General features: G+C 43.0%; 2 protein-coding genes across 2 annotated transcripts; one reads left to right on the forward strand and one right to left on the reverse strand.

Annotated features, from left to right (window-relative positions):
- Nucleotides 1-61: 61 nt before the first annotated feature.
- On the reverse strand, nucleotides 62-5,088 carry LOC130384594 (serine/threonine-protein phosphatase 2A catalytic subunit beta isoform-like). The gene is made up of 6 exons (XM_056592863.1): nucleotides 4,672-5,088; nucleotides 3,354-3,392; nucleotides 2,482-2,652; nucleotides 1,373-1,546; nucleotides 1,097-1,186; nucleotides 62-344 (listed from the first exon to the last, which is right to left on the reverse strand). The coding sequence occupies exons 1-6, from the start codon at nucleotides 4,771-4,773 to the stop codon at nucleotides 84-86; spliced, it is 837 nt and encodes a 278-aa protein (XP_056448838.1). The 5' UTR covers nucleotides 4,774-5,088; the 3' UTR covers nucleotides 62-83.
- A 929-nt stretch (nucleotides 5,089-6,017) lies between these two features.
- LOC130384921 (signal recognition particle 19 kDa protein-like) lies at nucleotides 6,018-8,535 on the forward strand. Its single transcript, XM_056593322.1, has 4 exons — nucleotides 6,018-6,027; nucleotides 7,125-7,312; nucleotides 7,720-7,828; nucleotides 7,931-8,535. The coding sequence occupies exons 1-4, from the start codon at nucleotides 6,018-6,020 to the stop codon at nucleotides 8,056-8,058; spliced, it is 435 nt and encodes a 144-aa protein (XP_056449297.1). The 3' UTR covers nucleotides 8,059-8,535.
- The last annotated feature ends 3,965 nt before the right edge of the window (nucleotides 8,536-12,500 follow it).

A 12,500-nucleotide genomic window follows, 5' to 3' on the forward strand; every position in this document is an offset into this window, starting at 1 on the left:
AAGAAGATGTAAAACCATGATGACCCATCCCATCATGATCCACAAGAGGTAAACTACTGGAATCTGCAGCCCTATCCTCCCATTTAAATTAGAAGCCCTGCAACCCCATGCTGGGGTTTACAAGCACATTTCTGGGATGCTGATAAGGACGCGAGGCACCGGCGACTGGGGTCGTGGCTTACCTCCATGACCAGCTGATGGGCGCGGGACACCAGCGTGAGCCCGTTGGCATGGTTGAATGTCTCAGAGATGTCCTGGCCAAAGGTGTAGCCGGCGCCTCGGGGAGAGATACCCCAACCGCCGCGGTCATCAGGATCTGACCACAACAGGTCACACATGGGACCCTGCCGGACAAACACAAACAATTTTTTTATCAAAGAAGGACATAGAATGCATATGAGAAATACAAATAAATACGTGGGTAACATTTATGGAATCTATCCACAGAAATCGAACTGGACACAAAACAGATTCAACTAGCTCATGCTGAATGAACTGAACAACCCAGGGTTTGCATGCTCACTGTCTTTTGAGTCAAACAGTGTCTGCTGCTTTGGCTTGTGGTCTCTCTGACGCTCTAAGCTAAAGGACTAAAATATCTCCTGCTCTGCTTGGGAACTGAGGCTAAACTCACAAGAAGCAGCTCTGAGGTCAGTAGATGTTTCCTCAGGCTACTGGGAATAGTTGCAGCTGGGGGGTTAGGGTTACAACAAAGCCCAACGATGCACAAGAGCCTTGATGGGACGAAAACAGATGGGCACCCGCCCACACCCCAGGACACACTTCATGCTTAAACACCCCTCCCCACACCAAATAACTTGATGCAGATCCATCGAAGACGGTACACGTCTCCAACACACACGAGTTGTTGTTGCCATAGCACATTAGGATTTGATCATATGAAGGACAACTAGTCGGTCTGGGTCCCGGATGCACGCTCACGTAGGCACTTACTGACTATCCCGGTTTGACTACTTTGAAACTTGAACGTGCTTTCAGAGTCAAGAACAGCGTTTTCAGTTGAGCATCCCCTGAGACGATCCAACCTCAGTCCTGGAACATTCTTGGGGTCAATATGATGAAGAATTGTGCTAACCTCATGTGGGACCTCTTGCAGGCGGTCCAGGGCTCGTATATGATCCAGAGTGTCTATGGAAGGTGAAAGACCCCCGTGGAGACAAAAGATCTGGGATGGAGACAAAAGCAAAAAGGGGTTGTTCATTTTAGAGAACAGTATCATTATTATTGTACATTATTTAGTCTGCAACTAGAATTTGAATGTTTTTTTTTAATTAATCTACATAACAGAATTAAATTCATTAGATGGCAACATTGGTTAAGCAAATATATTAGCAGTCTGCAAGTGTCTCACCTGTCCATCTACCAGGGCTGTGAGAGGCAGGTAGTCAAAGAGATCTGTGAAGTACTTCCAGACATTGGCGTTGCCATACTTCCGGAGACATTCGTCGTAGAAGCCATACACCTGTGTGATCTGTCGCGACTCATGGTTCCCACGCAGGATGGTGATTCGCTCCTGAAAACGCACCTGGTAGGGTAGGGGAAAACAGATAGTTCAGTACTGGAGAAATGGCTACTTGGATCCTAGCTCAGGTAGGTAATCCTCTAGCCTAGGGATAGTTATTCAAGACGAGATTGAGGAAAAGTAAGGATGGTTGCATCATTCCAAAGGCCGTGTCGAAGACCTTTATAGGGCCACCTCAAGTCTGCTATGGCAACAGGCCCTGACCCCTAGTATTCTTTACAAACAAACTGAGAGCAGTCAATGTAATAGAAGACTTAATTACATTACAACTTCCCCTTTCCTCACTTTGGTTGATGAAACCGTTTCAAGTGGATTGTCCATTAGTAGGCTCAGAGTAATTAGAGTACCTCCACTTGATTACGGCTCACTAGGCCACTACTGCAAGAACCCTAAATGTTAAACACAGTAACATGGAAGAACAACATAAAATCTCAACAAGGTACGTTGAACAGATACAGGAACATGTTGATAAGCTTAGTTTGCACACACACAAAAGACAAGACAATGACACAAGTGAGGGCGCAAAAGGTTTGACCTTCTCTGAACTCTCCCGTTGTCAGGAAATTATCATGTCTCATGATTTACTTCAGTTGATAATTTCCTGCATCAACCATGGGCAATAATTTGACCCACCGTCTATTTCATTAGCTGCGCTTTCTTCTGTACACCATCAAAAATATAGTGATGCATCATCATGACTATCTATTCCTGCACCATCATCAAAATACTTGGCTCACCGTTATGTCAGATAATAATGTTTCATGAACCACACAGTAGAAATGGGTGTAAGTGATGAGCCATTACGAGCCCGCCATGATCAGACAAGTTCAGGCTCAACCTCTATCAGACATGAGTGAGCAGCAAACGTCGCCCACGTTCGCATTCCCTTTGTATTCGTTCTAAATCACCATGCCACACAAATACCACCCGCAAGTTACCTTTAAAGTGACGAGCAGTGTGACCGTCTCCACGGAGTAGTAGCCTCTGTCAACGTAGTCGCCCATGAACAGGTAGTTGGTGTCGGGAGACTTCCCTCCGATCTTGAACAGCTCCATGAGGTCGTGGAACTGCCCGTGCACATCCCCACACACTGTGACGGGGCATCTCACCTGGAGAACAGCAAAACAACACACGCAACCAGTGTCAGCAGCCCTGATCGCGCCATCTCATTGACAAGACAAAAGGTGGAAACCTAAAATCCTGTGGATACTTGGCTAGTCCAAGACCAGACCAGACCAGACCATCGCCTACCCTTTCTTCCCTAATAGAAAGAAACTGATCTGCTGACTCATCACATATCTCCAACCGCAAGGGCAAGTCAGAGGCTCGGGGCTAATCTGCCGTCATCAAGCTGTGTTATTTATCGGGCAAGTGCGTTGTGAATCATAATGGAATGCAACTGATCGAACTGGTATTAAAGTGTAAGTTCTGTTTCAGCCTGATTAAACAGGAGATTTCAAACGTGTGTTTTGGTCAGAGAGGTCAAGAAAGGAGGAGGTGTGTTGTCCTTATTGTTAGAACTCACATCAACTTTGTGCTACCTTTTCACAGTGCATCTTCAACAAACTGGTTTGCAGAGACTTCAAAACATAGGATTTTGCTCCCTTTTTATCTAAATGACTTCTGGGGACCTTGACCAAATTGCATTGATTACTTCATTGCCAGTCATATATAATCACGTCTTAAACAGATTGATATATTCAGATCTTTGCTACAGCCACGCCCTTATTTGCATGCACACTGTAACAGTCAGTTATAAATCCTTCGAAATGACCATAAAACATGGTAGAAGGTTTGTTATCAGTCTCACCTCCTGGACGTTTGACTCCTTGGTCAGAATCTCCTTGGCCTAGGAAAGAAAAACAAGGCAGTTCAACGTACCACTTATTTTAAATCCAGCTATACATTATTATGCATTATATTTTACCCGTTGTTCTAATGAGCCAAATGTATACACTACAACCCGAATTTGAAACTTGCATTATACAAACGGTTTAAAATACTTTGTTGCAACTTTAAAGTAAAAGCTGGTTTATAATGTCAACAATTAGGAGCAAACTGAATAGAAAAAATAGTTAGGCAAGTAGGCGGTAATGCATTCAAATTTACATCACCTTTGCCTTAGAATTTAAATGGAGAACACTATAAACATGCATTACGCATCAGAACTGGTGTTTCAAACGCCAGAATGAAACCTTATAAATCTTAACTATGGTTTTTTTAATGGGTTCAACAACTACAAGATTGTAACTCTAAATTATATAGATTTTGAAAGCCATATTTTCTTTTCAGCAGCTGAAGTAAGTATTATGATTCAAATAGTGTGAGAATATTTGCCTAAAATCCACTAGTTGCTATAGCATGTTGACACTGCGTTTTATAACCCCGAGATGTTCTATCTAGATAAAAGGTTAGGTCGATGGCAAAACGGGATATAAATACACACACACACACAAAACAATAAGTGTTCTGTGACTCCCTCGTCAATTGTGATCCTATTTATCCATGAAATGTATTATCATTTCGGCAAACTACAAGTACCACGAACGTCGCTGAGGGTGGTTTGCTTCTTGGATTTCAATTGCATGCCAAGCAGGTATTAGCAATAATGCATTTTCATATTCTGATCAGGCATAGAGCAACTAAAGAAGTTTTTTTATATGCAATCAGGGAAAGCTTTTATTTTAAAAGCTACTACAGTATAAAGTGTAAACGTGTAATAACACATTCAGTGCCGAGCATCTGGGACGAAATGTGCACACGACTTTGATGATCGGTCGAATTAAAACATACACATCTTAAGAAGTAGGCCGAAATGTGGACCCGTCTAATTGATAGAACATATCGATTCAATTGCAACCAAGGGCCGAAACGGATGGGTGGGCAAAGTGTGATTCATACAATGCATATATTTGTATATAAACCTACGACACCACTAAATATTAAAGCATGGATGAGTTTTGAAACCTGTTCATCGAGCAGGTTATCAAACCTGATTTACACCGAATGGACCCGTAGCCGCCTTGATGAGGCTTCCAGGAATTAGTCGGATTCGGTTTCGCAATACAGGCCATATTTCTATACGGGGAATTTCTGAACAGAAAATAAATCGGTTAATTCGCACATACCTTTTCGCAGAGTGTTCTCACTTGGTTTTCCGATAACTGTTTACAGTCATTTAGCTGTTCGATCCATTGGTCTAATTCTTTCGTAAATGATTTGTCTTCCATGACAGCCGCGGTAGGTTGCTAAGCTAGCAGAGTTAGCTTCCTTCTATTCACTTAGCCTTAGCTCCCCGTACTGTTAGCCCGATCTAGTCCCGCCAAACCGGTCACAAAACACACAACAAGATCAAACTATGAAGACCCAATCATTTAACCTATATCATTATAAATGCATCCACGATCGTTGCTACTGTACAGAAATAAGCAATAAGCACACGGGGATCGAGTGTATCGAGGTTCCCCGATGCGGCAGAGCGTCGTCCGGGAGAGAGTAGCGGCGTCACACGGCTAGCCGACGTGCTAAAAGAGCTAGCTGTGATAACATACGGGGATTTTAGCGTTTATTGTGCCGGAGCGCCGCCCTGCAGTGTTGCCAGATTGGGCGGGAAATCAGGCCCAATCTGGCAACACTAGCGCCCTGTCGAAGGGAGGGGATTTGTTGATGCCAATGACTGCCTGTTCTCAAATGGGGCTGTGAGGTCAAAGCGACAGTTTCCGATATAATACATTAATTGTCTCAGAAATAGCCCCCAACTTTGTTGATAGAACAAAGTCTATCAACAATGTTCTGCATCTACCTCATGTATATTTCAAATTTTCAATTCCAATATTGTTCTTATTAATATATTGCCATTGCGCTGAACTGCCTTGCACTGTATTTATATTATATTGAAATCTTAAATCTCTGACAGTATATACTGACTGCACTGATATTGCACAATTTTTTCCCCTTATATTGTTTCTTCCTCTTAAATTGTTGTATATCCTTTTTTGCAAATTAGTATATTATATTATTGTTATGCTGTATATTTAACAGTATATTTATATTTCGAACGTTCTTTCAGTTTTTTCGTTTTCTTTATATATTAACAATAGGTTAAGTGTTGAGTGTTGTACTTTGAGAGCAGAGGGTTAACCGAAGTCAAATTCCTGGTTTATTACGCAAACCTGGCCAATCAAGCTGAATCTGAATCTGAATTGTATACTACCTAATCGTCGCCATAGTTCGTTCTAAAATTCTATCACGACGCAGTCACTATAGATTTGCAACACAGCTCGATAAGCAGTACCTTGGTTGCCAAATATCCTTAATCACGTAATATGGTGAGTTATGGAGTAATTGTAGTTGTAAAATTATATGTTCCAAAGTAAGTCGCTTTGGATAAAAGCGTCTGCTAAATGCCCTAAATTTAAATGTAAATGTAAAAGTTCCAAAATTTGGAATTTGCAGGAAAAAAAAATCACCTTCGATGGTAGGCGGTATCTACTATTATTAACAACTTTTGAGCAAAATACTCAACGTGCCATTAAGCAAAACAATACAGTTACAGTGGGGTATGTTTTGACGTATCATTAACTTATCTTCTACAACTACAGCATTCCTTTACTGCAGGCCCCGCACCACTTGGACGCACCCATTCGGGGTATGCCGTGCTTTAAATCGAGCGCTCTCGTTGTCGTCCTCCATCCGAGCGGATCTCGCGAGAAGTCATATGTCTGCGTGGTTTACAGCAGCCAGGGAAACTGCTACCACAATATATATCTGGATAATCGTATATATGTGGTCATAAAGACTCTGTCGATAAAATATGGCGTATCTAACTACAAATCCCGCGGATAAGGAGAGGTAGGCAAAAATCTAATCGTTGGCCTATTCACGTAGCTATAGTAATGTGATCGTTACATTAAAATCGGTGGTTCGAGCAGGCTAGGTATGTAGCCTCAACCCAGTAAGGATACGTGTGACTAAACTTGCGGTTTGACAAACAGCTGTTTGAACCTCAGAAATGTGTATGATATAATTTAAGGAAACTTGATCATTATCGTCTGTCGATTAGATATGATTGCCGCAGGAGAACTTATGGCCAGTTGTAGATGTGGTGGTGGTGGTGGTGGTTGCACCATGATTTAAATGCAAATTACATTTGACTAACGTTGGCCTTTATGCCATTGCCGTTTTTAACTGCGATGAACTCGTTTCTAAGTCAAAACAAATAATGAACAATAGTACAGTAGACATTTGAAAGAACAATAGGTATTAAATGGGAAGTGATTGAAGCACAACTATTCAGACCCTGTTCTGATGTGGTCTACGGTTATGATCGCCTTATCCATTCTAACCAATAACTTTGCACACCAATCAAAGGACCAAGCTATTGAGTCTCCCCGCATACAACGTGTTGAGATCTATGGTTTACTAATTGTAGTCAGTTGTGCGTTTTTTTAATACATTTTGCAGGGTTAACCGTGCGATGCTCATTTTCTTGTGATTGCAGGTTTATTTGTGTGTATCCAGTCTACCTGAACAGTAAGAAGACGCTCGCAGAGGGGCGACGAATCGCGGCAGAGAAGGTAAGGTCACCCTCACAAGGCTGAACTTGATTGTAATGTAACTGTTTTGTCTGCATTTAGACTACAATTAATTGCAATAAATAGAACTGTTGCTATTTTATTTAATATTTTTGTAATTACAGGCAGTAGAAATCCTTCCTGTTCTGAGATCAAAGATGTACTCAGTGCAGCTGGGCTCAATGTTCTTTTGGAGGTAAGGCAATTATATGTAAAATATACTGCCATACAATATTCAGCAAATTCACATGTGCTAGTACACCATCCCTATTTTTATAGTTACTGTATGGTGGAATGGGCTGCTTTCCCATTAGCACTGCCACCCATGTCCTCTGGTTTTCCATACAAACTGATGTCTGGGGTTGACCCGAATGGACCGCAGATCCCCTGGCCAACTCCCCAGCCTCATTCGAGCTGTAGTGACATCACGATTACCTGATTGGCTTTAACAACGGCGTCATAAATAGTGCACTTTAAATTGTGTCGTCAGTGGTTACTGCACTTCAGAACCATGCTCTTTAATTTAAATTCCACTTACATACCACAAGAACTAGACATGCCTTTTGCTGCTGTTTGATATGAAGTGTGTATGTTTGCATACAGAACCACATGCACCCCAGGGAATGGAACAGAGACGCACAGTTCAGAGGTCGGGTCAGAGTTCAACTCAAACAGGAAGACGGCAGCCTCTGTCAAGACAAGTTCACCTCGCGTAAGTCTGCGTACTGAGTGCCTAATGTGTCTGTCTCTAGGTACACATGGGCTGTGACTCTTGAGGTGTAACTGAGCTTATATGTTCTGTGTGTCTCTCCAGGTAAAGATGTCATGTTTTACGTAGCAGAGATGATTCCCAAGTTGAAGACCCGCACCCAGAAGAGTGGAGGAGGAGACTCTAACTCCCAGCAGGCTGACGGAGGCAAGAAGAACAAGAAGAAGAAGTAGTAGTGGTCGTGGTGGTGGTGGTGGTGTGGTGGTAGTAATTTTAAAGGAAATATGGTTGAGGTTTTATTCAAACATCATTTGTCAGCAGCATTAACTGACTTCATAGGAGCGGTGGAAGTTGTTTTTGTTTATTTGTTTTTGTTTAAAGAGGATATTTTGGTTCTATATTTCCTGAATGAGTGTCAGTGTTTGTACCTCCTAATACCGGGCTCCAAGTATTTTTTTTCATTTCATTCCTGGGAAAGTGGAAAGTTTGAATAAAAAGGTTTTTCAATATTGGCTGTTGTTGGTTTCTTCCATGTTTTCTGTTAAGTGCTAATGGATGAAAAGCTGATTGTACCCCAACTTCCACTAGCAGTTGTGGTTCAAATGTAAACACTGCGTCTGGATCACAACATTTAGTTGTTGTTAATCCTGCTGGAACCAGTCAATACATAGATCCATAGATCTCCTTATACAGGGCATAGCTGACCTCTTGTATGATCACAATCTCTTTAGAAACATTTTCCCTGAAAAAAAATAGCCCTTTCTCACTTGGCCTTTAATCATGTTTTAATTTCTAACCGGCCATATTGAATTTGGTAAAAGCATTATTGGACCACTATGTTTACTATAAAGAAATGCATTTGGGTGCGCTAACATTAACTTCTCTCTTTTCTTCAATTTTATTTTATATAACAGGACTGGGCCACTGCGGTGGCTGAGACTGCTTCCACATCTAGATATACCTGTTTTGTTTTCACAACATAACCTGTGCCAGCTCTGTGTTGTGTAGTCCTAGTAAACCAACAAATTATACAGGGAAGGTCGAGTATCCACACATCTCATTATACCTCCCAATCTCAGAGTATGAGGTATGCCCTCTTTTCAGCCAATGTGTACGGACAAAAAGTCTTCATAACCATCTCATTGCAGTGTAATCCCATAGCTTTTCTTGTTTGAATAGCATCAACCTAATTCTACTTTATCTACTGTAATATTCTGTCAATGTTAAGCGCCACCATCGTGGCGAGTGTACAGCCTTACGCATGTCTGCATATTATCAATCTTCTTTTCGCTCAATACCCTAAACCACATATGCAGTAACTCATTGGCCATAACGACCTAATGACAAAGTTTTCTCCTCGAAGACTTAACCAATAACTAGATAACACTAGATAACACAGCACGCCTCATCTGGCAGCGGCTCGCTTCTGAGCAGAACAGCGATGTTTAGTGGCGGCGTGGAGCCATTACAGATAACTTGTAATGGCTGTTTAACTGGCTCCGTATGAGAGGTTTGGGCCGAGTGCTGCATTTTGGGAAAGTCTTACTCATAACTACCGAAGAATGTCTGCTGCTCTTGCCATGGCAAACATAGCCAACACATTACTTCTTACTTTGTCCATTGTATGTCGTGGATCTTGTCTGGCTATCATGAGATGCAGAGGGAAACATTGGAATGCTGAAGACAACACAAGTCTCTACTGCTGCTGTTTTAGGTCGGGTGTTGACAGAGGCTGGAGGGACCGACTCCTTGACAGGAGCGACCAGGTTAGGTCAGAATGGAATGCATTCCCGTGTTTCTGGATCTGATCATTCAGAGTCTGCAGACCTTTTACTAAAGAGTCGTGTGCGTCAAAGGCAAGGGCTACCGCTCTTCTAAAAGTTTAGTGACTGAAGGCCTCATGCTTTTAGTAAACTGATTATGAACACAAGTTAACCAAGCTGGGTTAAATTGTTCCACGCATATTAACAGTTTAAAATATAAATGACGGGAAAAATAGGGCATTTATTCTTCAAACAGACATATAGGACCAGAATCTGCTTCAGCTTTGAAGATACATTCACAGGTTATCTAACTTCACACAAAGAACAATGTTACTGATTTAATGACCAGTGATTAGCACTATTCCCAATGATCAACAACTATAATCCCTCAGTATGCAGCCATTCAACTACACAGAAAATACAAGCATAACCCTTCTATCACCCTTTTGCATGCATCTCAGTGCACCCGCTCTACATAGTAAACTACAACAGGGAAATGCTGGAGAGGGTGGTCGAATAGTGATATTGTATGGAGCCATCAGTGTAGTCTGCAAGGAGGTGGTAGAATGGTTCCCTACGTCTGCTCCTCCTGCTCCTTCTCCGCGCGGCCATCTTGGCTTTGCGGCTGTACTCATCGTTGAGGCTCTTCAGATGTTTGTTTCTGTTCTCCAGACGCACCAGCCAACTCGCCCCGCAGTCTGACAACACAGAGCAGGAGCGAACACAGTGACTGTTCATTGATTAATAACACTGGGTGACTACATGTAAGTGTTTTTTTGTCTTTGTCTTTGCAATGTCTTAAACAATGCGTGTACGACAAGTAACAGACACTAACAGCGGACTGCAGACAGACAAGCACAAAGACAGTCAGACAATAAAAACACGGAGTGAGACAGATGGGCATTGCAGGCGGACAGACAGGTAGAGGCCCAAGACTAGCAGACAGACAGAATGATAGTAGATTGATATTCACGCAGAATGACAGACCAACAGCCAGGCGAGGCAAGTAAGAAGTCAAACTGACAGACAGATGATAGCTGCCTGTGTGAAGCCAGCATATCACTTTCATATCCCAGGGACAGCTGCTGGCTTATCACTGTTGATATCCCCATTTACCACCTTTTATTTCCCTCACCCTATCTGTTACACATTCACACGCACGGCCACACAGGCACACATACGGCCACACACCATACCCACCCAGGCACAAACACACAGAGTGCGATAGATATAGATATTCAGTTGTTTGTTGGTGAAACAAAGAACAATAGCATGCATCAAAGGTCTCCTTTACAGATTATGTTTTAATTTGTGTGGAACTGCATCAACATACAAAGTTTGTGTGTGTGTGTGGCCATTTGATGTGTGGCCGTGTTTCTAGGGCTTTCCAAGACTAGATGTTGAGAATTCCAGGAGCTTGGTTTAGCTTTGTTCTGTGACGTGAGGCAGGAGCTACAGACCGGGACACACCCTGTCCACGATATATTATTAAGTCTGTATTCTGTTCAATCCGATCAATAATAACTCTGATAATCTTACTGACCTACCAGAGGGGTCCTGACTCCCCACACAAACACACACACTCACCCGCAAGCACAAGCACACACTCCACATTCCCATCATGCACGCAACGCCGCACGCACGCCACCACTCACCGCACGAGCACGCCATCACGCACGCACGCACACACAAGCCACACACACACACACACCACACACAACACCCAACACCACCAAAGCACACACCACAGCAGCCTGATATCACACTTCAGGAGTTACAATAAGTCTAGAAAAGAGGAGAAAGATAGATAGGCAAAAAAAAGAAGCATAAGCAAATACGAAGTTGAAGGTGCTTATAAATTGAAGCCTTATCCAATGCTGCCTTACTTCCCCACCATCCACAATCCCTCTGTTCCTCTCCTTGCTCTTCTCACTGTAAGACCTCCCCTGCTTTTTTCTCCACCTTTAACACCCCCTCCTCTCCTCATCCAGCTATAAAGGCTAACTATTCGTATTATTCAGACTTTTTCTCGACCTTGCACCAATAAGGAGTTCATTGGGGAATATGTCAGAGTGGAAACTTGAAATCCGAAACCTTCCACTTGCCAAGTTTTCTTACGTTCGTAGTCTTGCCATGAAGTCGCTGCCAAGAGAACTTGACCAAATTAGATTAGGACCAGTCGGGATGTATACAGGATGTATACAGGATTTATGTTAATAATTCTTCTCAACCAAGCACTTCCTGGTATGTAATGATCGAGACCACTAGTGACGGTGCTTTGCAGGGCAACTCCAACATTAACTCCATCTCATCCCCCTCTACCACCTTCTTCTCCTCCACCTCGAACACCATCTCCATTCACCTCCTCCACCGCCACTCACACAACCTACAATCTCACTCCCAACACCTTCAACACCTCCTGCTCTACCATCTCCTCCTCCTCCACCTCTAACCTCACCTCCTCCTCCTCCACCTCTAACCTCACCTCCTCCTCCTCTACCTGTAACCCAATCTCATCCTCAACCCCTCTTAGACCATCTCCTCCTCCTCTAACACCTCCACCTCTAACCTCACCTCCTCCTCCTCTACCTGTAACCCAATCTCATCCTCAACCCCCTCTTAGACCATCTCCTCCTCCTCTATCACCCACTCCTCCTCCTCTACCTGTAACCCAATCTCACCCTCAACCCCCTCTTAGACCATCTCCTCCTCCTCTAACACCCTCTTCCTCTTCCTCTCCTATCTCCTCAACCTACACACTCTAACACCATATCTTCCTCTTCCTCTCCTATCTCCTCAACCTACACACTCTAACACCATCTCTTCCTCTTCCTCTCCTATCTCCTCAACCTACACACTCTAACACCATATCTTCCTCTTCCTCCTATCTCCTCAACCTACACACTCTAACA

Source organism: Gadus chalcogrammus, chromosome 6, assembly GCF_026213295.1.
Source record: "Gadus chalcogrammus isolate NIFS_2021 chromosome 6, NIFS_Gcha_1.0, whole genome shotgun sequence".
Taxonomy (NCBI): domain Eukaryota; kingdom Metazoa; phylum Chordata; class Actinopteri; order Gadiformes; family Gadidae; genus Gadus; species Gadus chalcogrammus.